Source organism: Heliangelus exortis, chromosome 1, assembly GCF_036169615.1.
Source record: "Heliangelus exortis chromosome 1, bHelExo1.hap1, whole genome shotgun sequence".
In the NCBI taxonomy this organism is placed as follows: Eukaryota; Metazoa; Chordata; class Aves; order Apodiformes; family Trochilidae; genus Heliangelus; species Heliangelus exortis.
The window spans coordinates 147,780,330-147,800,979 of NC_092422.1; the positions used below are offsets into that span (position 1 = coordinate 147,780,330).

The 20,650-nt window shown below is 38.1% G+C and overlaps 1 protein-coding gene across 3 annotated transcripts in view; it reads right to left on the reverse strand.

The window, feature by feature from the left end:
- Window positions 1–10,638: 10,638 nt before the first annotated feature.
- IFT56 (intraflagellar transport 56) overlaps window positions 10,639–20,650 on the reverse strand; it is a 45,913-nt gene continuing 35,901 nt past the window's right edge. For 2 of the 3 annotated variants that reach the window (XM_071732433.1, XM_071732428.1), the window contains 4 exons: window positions 19,319–19,388; window positions 16,437–16,543; window positions 13,270–13,403; window positions 10,639–11,924 (listed from right to left, as the gene is read on the reverse strand). In XM_071732433.1, the coding sequence (XP_071588534.1) occupies window positions 11,813–11,924; window positions 13,270–13,403; window positions 16,437–16,543; window positions 19,319–19,388 (423 nt within the window). In that variant the 3' untranslated portion in view covers window positions 10,639–11,812. Of the gene's footprint in view, window positions 11,925–12,574; window positions 12,620–13,269; window positions 13,404–16,436; window positions 16,544–19,318; window positions 19,389–20,650 lie in introns of all 3 variants that reach the window. The other variant, XM_071732424.1, reaches the window with a different exon arrangement.

Below are 20,650 nucleotides of genomic sequence, written 5' to 3' on the forward strand. Positions count from 1 at the left end.
ATAGAGAATAATTTTGATGTGAATTTGAAGCTGCTTTTTATCTTACTGGTGAAAGCCAGTATGAACAGATTGTACTAAATTAATAGTCAGAAGTACAGGTGCTACAGCCACATCAGTGAGTGTAAGTTTCTTGACGTGACTTTATTCTAACCACAGAAAACTATGCAGACAGCCAAACAGAGGCCTCTACCTGGGGTGCAGGTGAGATTTTCCTGCTCTGCCTTGGGATGGCTTCTCTCTCAACCCTCCAGAAGTCTCTTTTCCTTTTGGGTTGTTAGTGTCCAGTGCTTTAGAGTCAGAGCTGTACCCTCTTTCATTCCAGACTGGTGCTGGCTGCTCCCCTGGACCTAATAGAAGCTGCAATTCTGCCTTTATGGTTTCCCCTGGGCTGAACACCCTGCAGCAGCAGGCCCAGGGGAACCATCAGGAGGCAAAGCTTTCAGTTTCAAAGGCTGAACGCTTCATGAGCCATTTCCCTAGAAAGGGGATGTGGGAGAAAACAGGTTCTGCTTATATCAATAATGCTTCCCTACTCAAGTGTAGGTGGCATGGGAGGGCAGTTTCTCTTCTGCTTTGCTGTTTGTTTTATTTCGGGTTTTTTGTTTTGCTTTTTGTTTGTGACAATAGCCTCATTTTCCATGGGTTGCTCCCTCAAGATACCCTCCTGATATCTTGGTTTATTATGATCCAACCAGGCATCTTGTTGATCCTCATGGTCGCTTCACTGAAACTGCTGCCACAGCAGCTGCAGCTTTCATTGCTGTGTCAGGAGATGATACAGCTGCAGGTAGGATGGTGTTTGTGCAGCTTGGACTGGAACTTCTGCTGCGTCACAGAAGTCCATGGCACCAACTGTAGGGCTGGCATTGATGGTTTTCTACTGAGTAAGTAGAAATACAAGCTCTCTGAATACAAGTATAGTTTTTTTTAATTTACTTTCTCCCCCATAGCTTTACCAGTTGCTACCTTCCATATCCATAATCAAATAACAAAACACCTTTCTTCAAAACAAGCACCAATGCCCTGCAAGCCACTTTGGAAAAGAATTTATTTTATATAGAAGATACCACCCTTTTAAAAAAATAAATTTAGTATTGTAATTAAAAATTATGTTTCCTGCAGAACACAGTTCTTGCTTTCTCTCCTCAGGCAATTGTATTTAGAGTTGTTACCAGCTGCCACATCCTTAGAAAGTCCAAAGTACTCTATGCAGAGAAGTAAAAAATGGTTTAGAAGGACAAAAGCAGGTAGAGAAATGCTAGAGGTTGGGACTAGAAAGAGTGCATTAGTTTCAAGTGAGTAGGATGTACTTCACCAGAGCAGTAATATTCATTTATTGCAATTTTAATGAAGAGGAGCTGTCCCTGTGAACTCCATCCCACGTGTTGCTATAGTGCTCCCTGTGAACTGGTCAAACCTTACTTCTTGGAAAATGAAAGTCTGAGCCTATGAGGCCCTGGACTCCTTTAGAGAACTTCAAGAATACCTTTGAACAAACCTGATCAAAAGTTCAAGGTTTCAATGACCATTATAAGTAAGACTAGCAACAGTTTTTATGCAAAAGGGAGTTACTTCTCCTGTAACTGGAAACCCTTTTTACATTTAGAAGTGTACTTAGGTGCATCTTTTGTTCACTTTGTGAAATGAGGAATGGTTGTCCCACACCATGTTTGATGTAGGTGACAAAACCAAAATGTCAGCTTTAACTGCGTGTTAAAAATAAGCAAGAAACCAGTGCAAGTCTTCATGTTAGAAAAGTAAAGTGATTTATAGGACAGCATGTGTCATGGTTGTGTGAGTTCTTCATTAAAGGTGGGGGTGTTACCTGTTCTTGTCCAGTTTCTCACAATGACAATTTCAAAACTGACCCAACTTCTGTATGCCTAATGATTTTTATGATCTACACTATATGGTAGTATTTTTTAAGATAATAAATAGAAAGTTAACTTAGAAGAGCTTCAGAGAAAATAAAAAGTTTTCAAATGCTGCATTTACATACAATAACACATTGGAAGAGAAAGAGATAACTGAAAGAAGGCCTGCATCTTGGCCAAGGAAGAACAAATTGCTCAATTAAGTTGCTGTTGGGAACAGATTTTGATCCTGGAGAAGAGGTGAGATATTTAGATATTCAACATCAGCCTCTCCTTACAAGACTTTTTCTCCAGAGCCTTCACCAGCTTTGTTATCCTTCTTGTAGCTCCAGCACCTCAATGTCCTTCTTGTAGTGAGGGGCCTAAAACTAAACAACAGTATTCATGTCTAAATTTCTTGCTGGAGCAAGCATGCAACTTTCACCTTTAGCTTTTCTAATGTTAAGGATGAGCTCAGTTGAGGTTGACAAATAAGCTGTAAACTTCTCCATCAGTGATGACTGTAGGTGTCAGCATCTGAGAGGTTTCATCTACCAGGCAGTGAATATCAGCTTGAGATCTAAAACCCCTAGGAAATTCCTCCTTGCAGGTTTATAACCTTTACTTTTCTAAGGAAGAAGAAACAGAGGTGAAAAAGCAAAACAAAGCAACCAACCAAACAAAAAACAAAACCCTGAAGTAGTCACAAGAAAATTAAAACCACGAAGTCAGCAAAGATAAACTTTTAGCTAAAATCCTGGAATTTTCTTTTAGAGATCAACAATAGCAAAAAAGGGTACATCAGAAAAAAGTCTGGAAAAGATTTTGCAGAGGAGTACCTGGTAATGCACACACACAGACAAAAAAGGGGTTTTTTTATGAAAAAGAAAAAATGTATAGAAAGGGAGTAGAATTTAGTAGACCGGTCAAAAAACTTAAAATGAGAAGCACCAGCCTGTCATGTGTTGACTGTAAGTAACAATGTCACTTAAAGTGTACTTAAACCGAATTTAAAATTGAAGAGGAGCTGCTTTTGGAAAGAACAGATTGATGGCAGGGCTTTAATGGCAGCTCTTTTATGATTCACACCTGCTTATTTGACAGTGCAAAACCACCTAGATGTTTACGGAGATTGAGAAGGGATTATGTGCTCTGGGAAGTTGTCCCTCACTTTTTTCCTCATTTGCACCGTTTCTTTAAAGGTCCTTGCAGCAGGGGATGCTTTTCTCTGATAAAAAGCCTGTTCCATCAGGCCGTCACCCCCGGAGGCAACCGAGGATTACCAGCCTGTCTGAAACTTTAGAGTCAGGTGATTATCTTATCTGTCTTTTGTTGTCTGCTGGTTTTATTCTTCCAATAGTAATTAAAACCACACAAGAATATGTGAGTCACGATTTCAAGCAGCTACCCCACCCCTGTAAGACGAATAAGAAAGACTGCCCGTGGAGGCAATTCGCAGTTGTCACCGCAATTTCTAGACTAAAAGCAGTAGTAGTGCAGTTTAACGAGGTAAAGGGGGTCTGGAAGTAATTTTCAGCAACACAAGCCGTGTGCCATAGGTGTTGCTCTTGCTGAGGTTTTCTCTTGTGAGCACTGACCTAGGACACGACAAACACTCTCTGGGTGCCCACGACAACAGAGCATTTCCTACTGCAGGCCCGACTAGCCCTGGTCACTCAACAAAATTATTTATTAAATGCTGTACTATATTATACGATATACTATATATATATATACGTATCATATATATATATATACACTATTATACTATATACTCAGGGAGCTGGGGCTGTTCAGCCTGGAGGAGGCTCAGGGGAGACCTCATCACTCTCTACAACTCCCTGAAAGGAGGGGGTAGCCAGGTGGGGGTCAGTCTCTTTTCCCAGGCAACTCTCAGCAGGACAAGAGGGCACGGTCTCAAGTTGTGCCGGGGGAGGTTTAGGTTGGACGTCATTCAATGAAGAATTTCTTTACAGAGAGGGTGATCAGACATTGGAATGGGTTGCCCCGGGAAGTGGTGGATTCTCCGTGCCTGGAGATATTTAAAAAGAGACTGGATGTGGCACTCAGTGCCATGGTCTGGTAACTGAAGCGGTAGTGGATCAAGGGTTGGACTTGGTGATCTCTGAGGTCCCTTCCAACCCAGCCAAGTCTATGATTCTATGATTAAAAATTAGTATAGTTACTGTTTAGGAAACAACTGTCGGGCAATATTCACCCTCCCCAAAAGGAGAATGACATCTCATGCATATGTCGATTCCAAAGCAATGTTCAAGGAATCATAAATATGTACAAAGTAATAAGTGGCTGTGACCTTGGAGGAATTTTCTTTATTTTTTTCTCTAGTTTCTCCTTTGGATTTCAGACCGATTTTACAGAAAAACTTGATTTCCTAACCTTTTTTTTTTTTTTTTTTCACAGCCCTTTGGAAACTGCTTTTACTTTATATAAAAAGTTCTGCATCTAAATAAGTGCATATGATCACAGACAGCTAAGGGTGATTGAATAAACAAATTACCACATTTTTAACATTCATACAAGCTTACGATCAGAACAGTCAGAAGCATACTTTGCATGTGTAGCTCAGCATTTTCATACTTCCATAATTTTATTTCCAAGCCAAATTGCCTTCAAAAAGCAAAGCACATATTCATCACTGAGAATTAACTACATACTGAGCTTGCAGATTCAACACAAAGATGCTTTTGAGTTGCCACAGCAATATAGAAAAAAATAACTTAGAAAAACGGTTTTCCATACATGGCTTGAAAAGGCAAATGGCATTTTATTAAAATGTTTTCTTACCACCTCATGTTGCTCTTACGCTTAAGTTGTATTTTGAGGAGATGTATGAAATTTGAAGATTTTTGAGCATATTAAAGCAAGTGTAGAATAGCAGCAATAGCAGTGATGATTTTAACAATAGAGTGGATGGTATGTATCAGAAATGCTTGTGAAAACAAGCTACATTTTCTGCATGAAAGCTATGTTTCAAATGCAATTTTCTAGGCCTTAAAAAAGTTCCCCCACACACAGGTAATTGTATTGTCATATTTAACTTCTCTTGAGTACTTATCTGAATATTTCCTCACCTTTTTAAGAGATTGATTTATTTCTCAGTGTTGTACTGATTTCTAGTCCTCCCTAGGACTTAGCATATTTAAAAAATCTGCCCCAATCTTGCCTAGGACATCTGTGAAGCAGAACAAAGCAGGTAATGCTCAGCAGTAGAGTGAGGGGAGGAAAAGCCAGGCCAGTCACATTAATGGACAGGTTGGAAGGGGAATCACTTGGCAGAGAAGGAGAACACACAGAAATTAAAAGTGGACACAGCAATAGAACCTGTTTGGGACTAACAAGATAAAATGAGTGGGAAATCTTGTAAAGCTTGCCTCAAAAATTACTTTCTTGTGACCTGAAAATAGCTCTTCTACATTTAAAGGGTTGGGAAACCCAGCACTGTTTTATATAAATAACTTACCAGTTTGTTTGGCGATGACTAAGTTCAGCATGTGTGGCATCACGAATAAATCAGACAAAACTAAGATTGAACTTGTACAGTATCAATATTATGATAACCTTCAGTATTTGGAACATACCAGGCATTTTTAAATGTGGTTTAGCAGTTCTTGTCATTTATTTTTTTCTAAAATTTTCTTTAGACACAGCTTTCACACATGGACTGATATTCAGGAACCATGTTCACTTCACGTTATATGAATTGATTCACCAGCTCTGCAAAATGAGATGTTGTGTTTTGTCACATAATGTCTACCCCATATAATGGCCTCACCCATGGATGTGAGGCAAGGAAAAGATTACCAGTAGCTTTAGAGCAGACAGGCTTAATGATCCCATCATGCTTAAGAAGAGCCAAATCCTCAACAAAAATTGTAATTTCTACAATGTGCAATGTAACTATAAGAAACAAAGCCTGGTTCTTTCCTTCGTGACATAAACCATCTCAACATTATTATATGTGTTCTTAAAATACTGCATTCTTGTGTGTGTTTTTTCATAGAACTGACCACATGGAAGTTTCTTAGTGATCAAGGAACACATGGTGAAGTCTGAGGCTCATTACTCTTCCCTAGTTAAGGGCCAGGTCTGCAGAAGAGCAAGGTAATTCCTTGGTCTTTGAAAGTGCAAGGTAGTAGAATTCCACTTCTCAGCTAGATTTAGCTGTATATGAGAACTGCTACACACCATCCTACAGCATTTTTCCTGTCAAAATAACCTAAGGTTCAGATTCTTGAAGATCTGAAAACTTATAAAAACATTTTAAAGACCATTACTTATTTTACTGCATTCATTATTTTAAATTCTCTTAAAGAATTACCAAGAATAATACCTGAAGCAATAAAGCACAATATAATGTGTAAACATGAACTGAAACAGAAGTTCTCTTTTTATTTGAAGAAAATACTGTCTTTTCAAAAGTCACAGCTCTTACTAAATATAGATTTTATTTTAAAATCTATAAATAGATGCTGGTGTAATTCATCAATTAAGCAAGACCTATAAGGAATTCAGGAACTGTCTGTTGCCCAGAGATGTGAAATGCCTGCTTTATTTGTTCCAGATGAAAGTTTAAACTCTACAAAGTCAAAAGTAAGCTTTTGGTGTGTGGTTTCTAAATGTGATTACAGGGCCAAAAGAAAAAAAAATTGTTTCAAATTCTGCAAGGAGTCTTGAAGAAATGGACTCCATCAATCTTCTGGGATGCTGTAAAGTTCATCTAATAATGAATGAACGGGAAGTATTTGCTCCAAGGACATGGATCTTTTACAAGTTTAGCTGAATGCAACAATACTACAGTTTTTAATACACAATATATAGATTTCTAATGTCCCAAGCTGAATTTAAAGTAATAGCATAATATAGTATCCATAAGGTACATATTAAATAAGCTGAGAGTAACAGAAGATGAAAGGTAAACATCATTAATGGAATTATTTTGGGGGTTTACTTTAGTAGACTCTGGAAGGCTGGAAGATGCAACATATCACCTGATGATCCAGATCCAGATGTAAAACAGCAGTACTAAAATAAGATAGTTGCACAGAGCAATCTGCATAAGCTGGAAAAATGAACCCACTGGAATAAAATACACATTTTGTAGAGGTAGAGGTAGGCTGTCTCTTCCAATGGTTAGTCTGAATCCTGGAAAATACCAACTTTGGAAAAAGTCCTAGATGTCATCACAGTCAAGAAGCAATTTAATGCAAACTTCCCCTGTCATAAGGCAAAAAACCGTGACTGACTCTTTAAGTATGCATGTAAGAGAACAGTGAGCAGCAGGATGAAGGAGAATATTCCAGTGTCATATAGTATGATAAATAAACCCCAGTGCTTCATGGCCATGTTTTGTTGTTTTTTTTTTTAAGTCTGTTGATTAACTGATTGCCAGTTTTGCAGCTTGGCAAATATTCTTACAAGGGATAGACAGAGGTGACTTGCTTGCAGTCTATGCATACCTAAAGTTAAAAAACCAAACAAACCCATGCCAAAAAACAGGACCAAAAAAAGACTGTAAGGGCTTTTTAATAATAAACAGCAAAGATGAAAATCTGAAGAATCAAATATTAGAAAATAATGCCAAACAAGCTGAATTCAGAATTAAGGTACAATCTCTAGAAGACCAAAGGGAATTTAGGCATTTGAATAAATTGCAAAGTAAGATACTGGATTTTTTCATTATTTACCTGCAAATTAAGATGCTTTAAGTTTTTCTGGGAAATGTTTTTATGGAAAGCCAAGTTACTGGATTAAACACAAAGATCAGCTGATCTACCATCTTACAATACATAGGGTCAGCCCAGTTTATCTAACAGTTGAGCAAAGACTTGATTTTAATGGTTAAAATGGTGACATCTTCATGCAATTATTCGCTTAATCAGTGATCATATGAGTAGATGAGAAGGGGAGAAGGAAGCCTGGAAATGAAATGCAAGAAAGAGTTACTGGAAATAACTTCTGGAGATAACAGGGAAAAATTGGTTAAAGAGTAAGCCAGTGGGCAAAACCAGATGTATTCCTTAGTGTATGTGTAACTCCCATCTAGTGAAGCTTCATGTAGCAACAACTATAAATGTGATTGCTTCTTTTGTGTTTCACTAAGGCCAAGTTCTTTATTCAACCTTAGACAACTTTCTTACGAAGATCAATGAGCTATCTTCTAGCTGAGGGTCCTACATAAACCTGAACGCCTGCTACAGTCCACACAGCTGGAACTTGACAGTGAATTTGCCACCTCTAATTTAGTACATTACTTGGCTCCAGCTGTTGCTGTGCTTAGAATTCATGTGTGGGATTCCAGAATTAATTCAGGAAGGTTGCTGCTGTATTGGATCACTTCAGCTGCTGGCCAAAATGATATTATCCTGGAACACCCTTTCAGCAAGAGACAAGAGAAATGTCCTCCCCTGCAGTGTAATTCACTTAGATGTTATTAGCAAAAATGTTGTTTGGGTATTAGCACGTTTAAATAAAGGTCATCTTCCTTATCTATCAGGGGTTAGTGCCCAACCAAAAGCAGTTAAACACTGTTTCTAGTTTGGCTTTTCTCTGCCTGCTACTATTAATGACATGAGTGTCAGTACAGTACCTTCTGTGCATTCTCTATATCCTATTTTCCAGAATCAGATGCTTACTTAGAGTGGAAAAAATAATTCTACTTTCCAAACACTTCCTTGATTTTCTAATGATGCAGCAATTTCTTTCTACCTTAGTCTCTCTTCCACCACATTATCTAAAATGCTGCTGTTTCAGTTTTATATTCGCTTCACTCCTAACCCAACAAACTTACCTGTTTCCCAGACTCTGTACCTGCATTCTCCACTGCCTGCTAGTTTTGTAGAGGTCACTTTTGTTGCTTTTCTCCACATGTACTTTCACTCCTAGCTGTCCTAATTAGAATACCTTGACTCCCTAGATTTCCACAGTTCAGGGAAATATGGAAATGTGTAGGGATAAAAATTTGCTAATTCTACCAGAGAAAGAGCTCTAGAAATTCTTTATTGACTTTTCCTTTCTTTATCAGCTAAGATAACTTCTGTTTACACCTTTGTTCTTTGAGTATGATCTCAAATGAAACAATGGAAGATGTCCTTAGAATGTATTTCTGAAGTAAAATAAACACCAATATTTCAACACTTTTCTTGTTCTGCATTTTAACAGTATCAATGTATCTGTTCCATTACCAAGACCCTAAATGCTAGGACAGTATGTAATATATCTTTTGTTTCATCTCTGCTTAATACAAAGTCCCACAGTCCCTAGTTTTTTGTGTCTTAAATAACAAAAAATGTATTACCAGTCAATAAAAGGTACTGTGCTAGAAAACACATTATTTAGCATATCAAATATGACTTTATGACTATAGTGAATAAAGGTGAGGTTTTCAAAAACTTCTTTACTATTCACAGATAAGAAATTTAAAATTACTCCCCAGTCCCTTATGCTGCAATGCCAGAATCTTTCAGAAGATTAAACCAACATGTAAAATGGTCTGCAATGGACTTGGATGATCTTCAGCCCTCCTGCAGGTTAAGCTTCAATAAAGGGAGTGATTAGATGCATTAAACATCTGCTACAAAGCCACCAACATGGTTTTTCAAAGCTTTGTACCAAGACTCATAATTGTATATCCAATCTGTTTCCACATTAATTAAAGTGGGTGGGAACAAAAATGCCTTTTACAAGTGAAAGGTGTTTTCTAACTGCTTTCAGTAAGAGTAGTGCTCCTTTCAGAATCACTGGAAAGCTGCCTCTGCTGAAAAATCTCTGTTATTGTTGCTAGTATGATGCATCAGTTTTCTAAACGTAAATACATGTAAATGCAAGTAGCCACAACTATCAGTGCAATTCTAGATACCCAAATGATGATACCCACAGTTTTTGCTTAAGCCAGTAAAAACAGAATTATAGAATCATCATAGTTGGAAAGGACTTTTAAGATCATCGAGTCCAACTGTCGGTCCCACACCACCCTTACCACTAAATAATCTCCCAAAGTGCCACATTTACCCATTTTTTTAATACCTCCAGGGATGGTGACTCCACCACCTCCCTGGGCAACCTGTTCCAATACTTCACCGCTCTTTCAGTGAAGAATTTTTTCCTAATATCTGATCTGAACCTCCCCTGGTGCAACTTGAACCCATTACCTCTTGTCCTATCACTCATCCCTGGGGAGAAGAGGCCAACACCCGCCCCACTACAGACTCCTTTGGGTAGCTGTAGAGGGCAATAAGGTCACCCCTCAACCTTCTCTTCTCCAGGCTGAACAGCTCCTGCTCCTTCAGCCTCTCATTCTCTAGACCTCTAATCAACTTCATTGCCCTTCTCCACACCCTCTCCAGCACCTCAGTGTCCTTCCTATACTGCAGTGCCCAAACCTGCACACAGTACTCAAGGTGTGGCCTCACCAAGGCTGAGTACAGGGCTAGGATCACCTCCCTGCCCTGCTGGTCACACTGTTCCTGATACAGGCCAGGATGCCAACACAAGGCCAGCAACCTTCTTGGCAACCTGGACACACTGCTGGCTCACGTTCAATGCTGACATGGCAGAAAGGTGTATATGTTCCCTATACACCCAGTCTCCTGATTTTCAGCATCAAACCACCATAAAAAAACAGGACTAAGGCCATTGACTTGCCTTTGAAGGATTATTAAATACACATTTAACGTTTAGTCACAAATCTGCCCTATTCCATAGCAAAATAAATACACTATTTCAATTTTTTCAGTATGAAGTGACACAGATGAACAAGACTTTAAACTGTGGATTCAATTAACAGCTTTAATCAAAACACAGACAGTAAAGAATACAGTATTCTGAGTTTCCCCCAAAGAGATAAAAAAATATTTCATAAGTACTTCACAAATCGATGAATTGTAAAAGTTTCCTTTTACAAATAATACTAAAATGTTTTTTGCTGCAAAACATAATACATTTCTATGTTACAATTGTTGACTTTTTACAATTATCTATTCCCTGAACTGTTCTCCTTAGAAAACAGGAGAGTATAATAAATTCAAAAATATAATAAATGTATTGCTAACTAAGGCAATAAATGCTGATGAAAACTAGTCAAAACATCCAGTTCTTTTATTATCAGCTTGCTAAACTACTCACATGAATTATATTAACATGAATAAATGTTCTGAGTGTCAGATCTTGAAGCAAGATTGAACAATACAGTTGGTCAGATCTCCATGCTCTGAAAAAGATGGTACTTTCATGCTTTGCAACCAACCTAGAAAGCAAGTAGCCACTTTGGACTGTAGCATTTTGGGTTGACTGACCCTCATCTTCAGGATTAATGCTAAGAGAGAAAACAACCCTTACAAACAAAAATTTAAGATGAAGGTATTAGTTATTGAGATTTATCCAGAAAAGGATAATGCTCAGAATAAGGTTTGTATTTTACCCCAGAGAGGTAATATATATAAATATTCATGTATTATCTGATATCCTGGTACTGGCCTTTGATTGTCACCATCATCCTCTCTACTTTCCATGTTCTACCTCATGTTGAAGTAGCTTAGTCTCAGCCATTTAACAAATGATTCTCCTTGAGAGGCCAGAAGACTTGCCTAAGAAAAACCCCACAAAGCACTCCAGTTACTTGTGCTGAGAAACCTGGGGAACATTTGGGGGGCACTTTGACTTGTGGATAGTTGGAGCTACCACTAAAACGACGAGAACCTTTGAATGAGAAATCTAGAGTGGTGCAACAGAAAAAGGAGGAATAAAGCTTTAATGAAAAAAAGTATTTGCTGAACATTTTGCAATCTCACTGCGTTATGCTGTTGCCCAGCTGTGTCAATTTGCTTGATAGTCTGTAGTCCTGTAAGGAATGAGACACCCAGAATGCAGAGGAGAAACCAAGACCCACATCTCCCAGCCACACAGATGGTAGTAACTGACCCGGCCCATTTTGTGGCAATGACTTAAACAGGGACTCTGTTCTCCTTGGCCCACTTCTTCATAATACGGACAATGTATTCTACTTGAGAATTACCAGTGCTCTTCAGGAGATGCAGCACTTCCCGTAGAGTCTCTCTACACAGACATAAGACACAGATTTAAATGAGGGTGAGATGCAACTGATACAATAAACAACTACCCACAACCAAACTATTTTGCAAAACGAGGCTCTTAGACAGAGAGGTCCATTGCTCTGTGGAGCAGGAATAAGCAAAACCATACCGTAGGTTAGGTCCCAAACCCACTGCATCCCTTCCAAAAACAAAACAATAACAAAAAAGATCTTGTATACAATTGTAACAAGGAGAAAAAAGAATGTTAAAAAAAAAGGTATATGAAATTATTTTGGAGCTTAGTGCACACACATGTGAATTTATGTATCTTTACTCTTGCAAAATAGTTCTGCAGAACAATTTTTTTTTTCTTTAATGCTATTTGCTAGTCTTCAGTATGGCAATATGTAGCTTAATACTGCCAAAGCACCTGACACATAAACACAAATAACATGGAAATGAACATTACCAATAGGATAAACCAATATGAAGCTGAAGTTTGCCAGCTACTTTATAGCATGAACTTGTGTGCATACTGAAAACCAGGCAAGCTATGTGGATTTTAATGCATCTGCTTGCTAAAAGGACAGTGGAAGGATTCAGTAGTTAATGAGATTATTACAGCAGAGAAGGGAATACAAGGAAGATGTAGAAGCCAAGATACAGACATACCAGCCATGTATGAACCAGCAGCTCTGGCCAGGGGACAATGGCCATCTGGCATCACAGCAGAATATTTATGAGGGACCAGTTCTTAAATACAGCCTCACTACTCTCATTCTCCCACCCAGTGAAATGGGCCAGAAGCAAAATTATCATTAAACACCTATAATTTCCTTTAAGCTTTCATCAAAGACATATATTTGTCTGACCTGGACAGTGTCTTCAAAAAGCAAATTTTAGCAAAAATAAAGCCTCATCTACTGATTTTTTAGAGAAATTGTGTCCTTCCTATAGCACTGATTAACTCTTTCCTTAGTTCTGTTCTTTGAATGTTAAAACGCCATGGGAGTTTTCCATTCTTACACCATGAATATGAAATTATGTTCTCTTTCCTCAGTTCATGGACACACTACATTTATGACCTAGCTCTTCTAGGATAATGACTAATGTATTTTGGTTTCATAGAGATCATAGCATATGCTGGTAAGTTATTCTCCACCATATATTCTAGAATGATTGCTGTGGATGACACACTTCCAGTTGAAGAGTGCACATGGAACCACTGGCCATTGTATTCTCTGAAAGGTCAAAGAAGAACTGGACAAGGATATGTAGTCCTAAAGCTAAGATTATTATATTGGCTTACAGCTAACTGGAAATAGGAAAATAGCAAAATAAATTCAGATAGAACACAGAATACTCACTTTGCTTCATGGCCAAGTAAGATCATTTGAAAGACACCCACACAAGCACCTCTCTTTCCTTCCCAGTATTCAGGAGTACTGTCCAGTCTTTCCAGAGCATCAAATGCTTTGGCTGAATAGTAAAACTGCCCCATCTGCACAGAAAGTAAAACATTATTCCTGACTATTTGACTGTCTTTCAGAAGAGGATCAAAAATTTTAAGTTTTTTGAAATCAGTAGGAAGTCACAGAAGCAATGTGCATTTGCCTGTTTTTTTGCAGGCAGTAAGTGACACAGACCAGACACCTTTCAGTTCTACTGTAGGGAAACAGATGATATTATAATATTACTGGTCTGTGTCTTTGAACATATTATAGACAAACTGCACTGTGAACTTAATTAGTTAGTAATGATCAACACTGTTGTTTTGATCATATACAGATAACATTAGGTTACAGAACATTTTTCTTAATGAGGTGCCCAATTCTAGTACTGTACCAACTATACCAATGTCCTTGATAGAATATCAACTTAAACTAGTCCAAATATTTGAAAATTGAACAGCTTTTCCTCATCTAGAGATGGTCACAGAGACATAAGTGAGTATCTTCTGGGCTTAGAGACAGATTTCTTCTTCATTGTTACTGTACAGTACAAAATAAGACACAGTGACTCCAGAGCCTAAATTTTTCCTGAGCATAGGAAAATCCACTGTGTACCCATCTTTTCTGCCTTCGGTTCTTTACTCTTAAATGAGAACAAGCAGCAAGTTGGTTGACAACAGTCAGTGCAAAAGGAGTGACTGCAGTAAGTGTGGCTTTCAGAGTAGGCATGACTCAGGTGGACTGCATCTATGACTGAGAGTTCTTCACTTGTGCAAGCCAGGAGAGCAATGCTGTTTGGGGCTAGAATCTTCCCCTGCGAGAGCACAGAACATAGATGGAGTACAACCTCCCATCCTTTGGTGGCTAGAAGCCTGCATCTGCTGAGACAAAAGGACAGGCTGTGGGAGCTATGTCTGGATAATTTAGTCAGAGATACAATTAGAGTAGTAATTCCCTTTTCTTCACACATGAGGACTTTAACCACAGGTGACTGGCAAGCACTTAATTGGATGGGAGTAAACACAATGAGTAGAAACAGTAACAGACATGTCAGCTAAAAATTAAAAAAATGATTATTGATTTCTCCAAACTGGCATCTGTTCTAGTTCTGTTAAGCAGATACTAGATTAATGTCCTACTTCTAGTTGATATAAAAGCAGGAAATGTTTTACCCCAAGTCATATGCTGTTCCTTACGTGGATAAAATGGGCTATTGCATGAGAAGCAGCAAGAAATTAGGCAGAAATGCTGCATCCCAGCTTCCTCACTGTACAACTACCTGCAGCGAGGCATTCAGCTACTCCTAGTTGCAGGATGCTGTTAACCTTGCTCCATCCATGTTCATTCACCATCCTGCTGGTGTGACAGCCTTCTTAAGTTACAGCTATGGTGCTGTCTGTGGACCTCCAATATAATACCACATAACATTTCAGGAACAGCTGGAAAACACTGCATAACTCAAACAACATGGGCTTTGCCCTTTAGTGGAAAAGGTACAAACAGCTGGTAGAGCTGAAATACAAATTATAAGACTACTGTAACAATTGTTGGAATTAAATTCCTGGGTCTTTGGAGCAGTCATTTATGGCCATATGTAGACATAATTAGGCTGAAAAATTTAGTCCTCTAAGTGCATTTTTAAAGAACTCTAGATAAATCCAAAGATCCAAAGTGTGGAGATGCTTCTCCTCTAGAGTACAGTAAAGTTTACTATCTTTCCTCTATGGTGGCAAATTTGTTCACTGTATCTTTAATAAGTCTATGCTAATAGCTGCTAGCTCTGGTGTATTTACTTGTGTACATTTAACTGAAATTAAATCTAAAACTGTTGTTCCCCAAAGAACTTCAGTCCACCTTCTGATACAATAAACTCTGGCCAATACATTCTGAACCTGTGTCTCACCATGACACTTTTCCAAAGAACATTAATTTCCTTCTAACACTTAGCTGCTATCCCTCTAGGTCCCAACACAATCATCCTTGTAGATGACAGAGAGAATGCTATATACAGCATTCTATTATTGTTTACTGAAATCTTGCACAGCAGTAGTCTTTGCATAGGACAAAAAATAATAAATTTTTGCTTTCTCCTATAGTGTCATTTACAAGCCTCTCAAGCAATTCTTTATATACCTCTACATCCATCCTGCAGATGGAACTCCCATATTTTCTTTTCATGTTTTGCAGAACAGCAAGAAAACTTCAATCAGCTCTGAATCTCACTGTATACAGACATCATCTTAAGAATTAGATGTTAGGAATTTAGGCAGAAGTATAGTAATCTTTCCAAGATCTCTTAACTATCAACATAGCTTTTATACACAGTCTTGAAACTTAATACAAGTAAGGTAGCATATATTTTAACTTGTTCTAAAATGTCCTACTAAATGTCCTAGGGATGTCCTAGCATCCCTACTAGAGTGGACATTGTCTTGTCTAGCCTGACTTTTAAAAATGTTTGACAGCTTAGTCTAACTTCATCTCTTTAAAAGCTCTCTCTAGAAAAGGTTCAAAAGAAGAATATATTGTGTTATCAGGGATCCTGCCATAGTACACAGTTAAGCTCACAATTTTTTTCTGAGTAGTTTGAATTCTAATGATTACACACACCCCATGTCTCTTTTCCCTACTTGGGTAGACAGAATGGCAGTTCTGGGGATTCTCTTTCCATTTCCTTATGAATAACAAAGGAGTATCTCCCATTGCCATTACGATCTTCAAGGAAAAAACCAAACCACTGTCCAAGAAAAAATGCAGCATGAGACTCCCTGCTGAATCTATGCCAGATTTTTTTTTTCTTCAAAGTTTCTTGTCATTTCTATGAACAATGAATCCCTAGTAGAAGAAACTGTTATCTTTATTGATAGCTCAAGCATGCATTAATTTACCAATGCTATAATCAGCGGGTTGTCTACTAAGAAGGCCTGTAGGTTAAAATACTGACTAATTCTTGCCAACTCATTTGCACTGTTATTAAAGAAAGTTCACTGCTGATGACAGTTATGGAAAGTGTAAAAAAAATGTCTGTTGGTACAACCACTGAATTAATATGTCGTACACCAAATTCTAAAGAGAAGACTCACTTTGTAGCAATCATTTGCAATGAGCTGCAAGAGGTTAAAGGACTCCCCTGACGTCTCCATCTTCAGATAGAGATTCCAGGCCATCTGTGGTTTCTTATTCTTAATATCTGCAATAAGAACAAAAAGCTGGGATTGTGAAAAGAATATGCCATGCAAAATACTCAATGGCAGGCGGAATAAATGTTCCCAAATTTATTTGCTTAATGTAAATGCATGCCTCATCCCATAAGAATGAAGTTGGGAAGGGAAACTTGTCTTTCTGCCTTACTAGTGATAACAGCATTTCTGAGAATACCAATGTCAAGAGGAATAATTATAGCATTTACTTCTGAATTTATATTTCAGAGCTAGAGCAATAAGCACAACTGTCATGATTTCAGATGTGATTAAGAAGCAGAATGGAAAGCATGAGAGAAGCTATTTTATGCAGGGCAATGGTAAGTGGCAATCCAATTAGATGGTGAGATTTAGTATTATGTGTTCTTAAAACAAAGAATAAAATTATTTGGCAATGAATCGAGGTTTTTAATACTTGGTGCCCACTTTGAGCTAAACATTCAATTCCCATGAACCACAGCAAACCAGAGGGAGAAGGGGGCACAAAGCTCCTGCAAGCATTACAAAACTTATCACTATGCATCTACTAGAAAAAATGTTTCCAAATACCTGTGATTCTGTGTTGGTTTTAAATTTGCCTATGTGACTAGAATTCTTCACTTGCATTTAACTTTAAACAACACTGCTATACACAATTATAAATACAAGAATCTGAATCTTCCATCTCAGCTAGTGGAAATTCCATCAGGATGTTTGAACAGAAAATTCTGAAATTTGATTTTAAGGAGGTAGGAACTTATTCTATTGAATGTGAGGTTGATATTGATAATTCCAGACTCATTCAAGTACTGGGAAAAAAGAAAATCAATTATTCCTTTCTTTTTCAAGTCTTACCAGCAACTCACAGAGTAGGTGGCTGTTCACACATGAACCACTCTTACGCTCTTTCAGGAGAGGGGCTGTTTATATCTGTGCCCGCTGTGCCAATAATATGTTGCAGGTAGAAGGGGTGGTAATACCAACAAAAAACACATAAAATCACAGAATTTATAGACACTACTCATTTAGGATGCAGCAAGACATCAAATCAGATTTTTCTTCCATCAGTTCCAGATACCATACACACTGGCAAACAGTCTGGTCTTAATTTCCAGATACCAACCCATCTCTCTAGAGAAATGGATCACTGTGCCGATTCAATGCTTTTTAACTTTTTCTTCAAGAAGAATTTGGTACAAATGGTACAATAATATTAGACAAACAAAAAAGGCTGTCTAGCATCTAAAAATATGAATTTATGGTACTTTTTGCCCTTTGCAAATATTTCTGCATTGAATCGTTCATGACTTAATACCTAATCATACTCTGACATGAATGTATTATTATACTTTCTAAGTTCTACTTTAGCTTTTATCCAGAAGGATCTACTGGTAATTTACATGATTGACACAAAAGATAACTATACTAATCAAGAATAGTTGTTTCTGCAGGAATTCTAGTAGCTGTTTGGGAATGAAAAATCAAAATTTTAAGACAGACACAGAAGAATACAGCAGCCCTACTGAAACCTTGGCAGAATTCAGAATGTCAAAATGCACGCTAAAGAATAAACAGCAACTCCTATAAAAGAGCTAGAAAATTTTTAATTGATAATGTGGTGTTGGCTTTACTTCTTGTATAGTAAGTAGCACCTTTAAAGAGTTCTGCTTTCCCAGATGTCAGAGAACTACTGCAGCATGGATCAAAGGGATGAACACTGTCTACTGAACAACCATGATTTCCCTTTGCAATGGGAGTTTGCCCATCAAAGAAATTCACATAAAACATTCACATATAAAACACTCAAGCACAACTTGGTACTGCAGCTTACTGAAAAAGGAAATAAACTGGCATGTCCTAGAAGAGAGACACTGATACATGTCCATAGGTGTGATGTCTGCCTGGGAAGATCACATTAGAGATGTTGACCACATCTGCAATATGACACAATGTCCCCCAAAAAATGTATTTACATTCCAAGAACAACTACTGAAAATTATATGGTAAGAGAACATTTTTGTATTGAGGCACTGTAAGGAAAACATAATATCCCAGGGAGTCTCAGGCTTGAGTCATCAGAAAAGCCCACCTCTAAACTATTTTGCATGTGGCAATACAGCTGTACCTGTATTGAGGCGTGCTCTGCAGGGTTTTAAAAACTAACTCAGAAATACTAAATAAAACTTCCTAAAGGGTATTAAACATAGCAAATGTTTTGGTTTCAAGGGAAGAAAGGAAAAGTCTATGAAATAAAAAAAACCCATGGAAATTATAGAGCACATCACCGAGGGACAAGAATTTGGACAACACAGAGTAACCATGGTAGGAAGGCAAATACCAAATATGCTTGCCTGATTGTTCTCTTCCCTAGACCAGCCATCTGACACTGTCTGCTCTTGGAGTCAGACAGACTCCTGTGCCAGTGTGGGTGCTTCTATTTTATGTTTTACTCTGCACATTTCGGAGTTGTAACTCAGTCTTTTAAGGCAGAAAATCTTCACTCAAGCAATTGAGTGGACAATTGAGAAGAAAAAGGTTCACTGCTTAGGACAAAGCTGCATTGATCAAACCATAGCAGCACAGCACTGAAGCAGTAATTGCTTACTAAAGCCAGATGTATGAGAGGTGCAATAACCACCCACACTGTAACTCGTGCAATCAGCTTTTCACTTTCATAGCCCTGAATCCACCTACAACATAAAATTCAATTTAGAAGTGGATTGCCAAGACTGATGCAATAGGAGGGAGGCTCTGCATTCTGCAATGTTGAGGGTGAAGTGACTCACAGCAGCGAGCTAGCCAGCTACGGTAAACAAAATCATTCTTTATCTTCTCACTCTGGATCAAAAGGAACACCTGCAGGAAGAAGGAAAATAAAAGATTATACATTCATGTACTTTTAAACAAACTGAAGGCAGACTTGCTTCGTTTCGACACGCAGCTAAGGCTTAAGCCACAGGAACAACTGTTTGCTGAGGAGAGCTCGGGTCTGTCAGCAGAGTTGGGGGGCAGTCTCTGTGCCGGGCAGGTGGAGGATTCAAGCGGTGCCATTGCTTACCCAGGGGCTTCAGCAGCTGCAGATCGCTGCGGAGCTGCGGGGAGGGTGCGGCCTGCTCTGAGCAAGTGCCAGTGGGCGGCCATGCAACACTAAGAGCACAAAGGAACACTGGCCCTGTGGGAAAAGCTATTTGGAATGTGTTTGTTTAGAAAGCAATGCAAGCAATTGCATTAGCATCTTCTTGAAACACCAGAAGTTTCACATATGTATGAGCCCTTCCTCCTCATACGTGTCAGAGATCATTCCGGGTCAGCAACAAGCCCTTTTTAACCATTTTGGTTTCAGTAGGGTTCCGAAGCAGAACATTTATCTTTTGTAACTTACTGTACAAATACGATTTTTTAACTTTATCTAAAAACATGCATTGGATGAAGATACAAATTTTAAAATATATTCTGCCTTTACTCACAGGAAAAAACCCCACAAAGCTATTTATGCCTCTCTGCAGCTGTATTTAAAAAGATACTAGGATGCTACTGGCTAAACCCAAAGTACCTTTATAGGAGCACATATATGTACTGCAACAGTGAGTTCCACAAATTATTGATATTTTTATTGGTTACATATTACTGACCCCGTAATTTGGGGGATGGGGAAGAAATAAAGAAAAAAAAAATAAAGCGGCATTATCAGCATAAGTAGCATTTTATCATAGGTTTAATTTCATTATGTCCAGGGAAGTTAAGTTTTTTAGTAAGTTAATACATGCTATATATAGAGATATTTTACAAGTTTATGAGACACTGGGGGTGATCTTTATGTGCAAGTGTCATCACAGGAAAAGATCAGACATTAGGACTGACAAGCCACTGTAATTACATAATCCATTTATTTGAACACCTGAGCTAGGTAACACAAATTTATGTAGAATACTTTGTAACAACCTAGGGGGAAAAATATGTACTAACAGCAATTTACAACTCTGTGCTTCTTTGTTGCCTGGCTGTAACTAAAGCTTGCTTACAGCTTTATCATTTTTATCACCATAGCCTGCTAGTATAGTTTTAAGATATTCACCTGCATTTTAATTAAGCTAATTAAATTAAGGTGGGGGAATTGA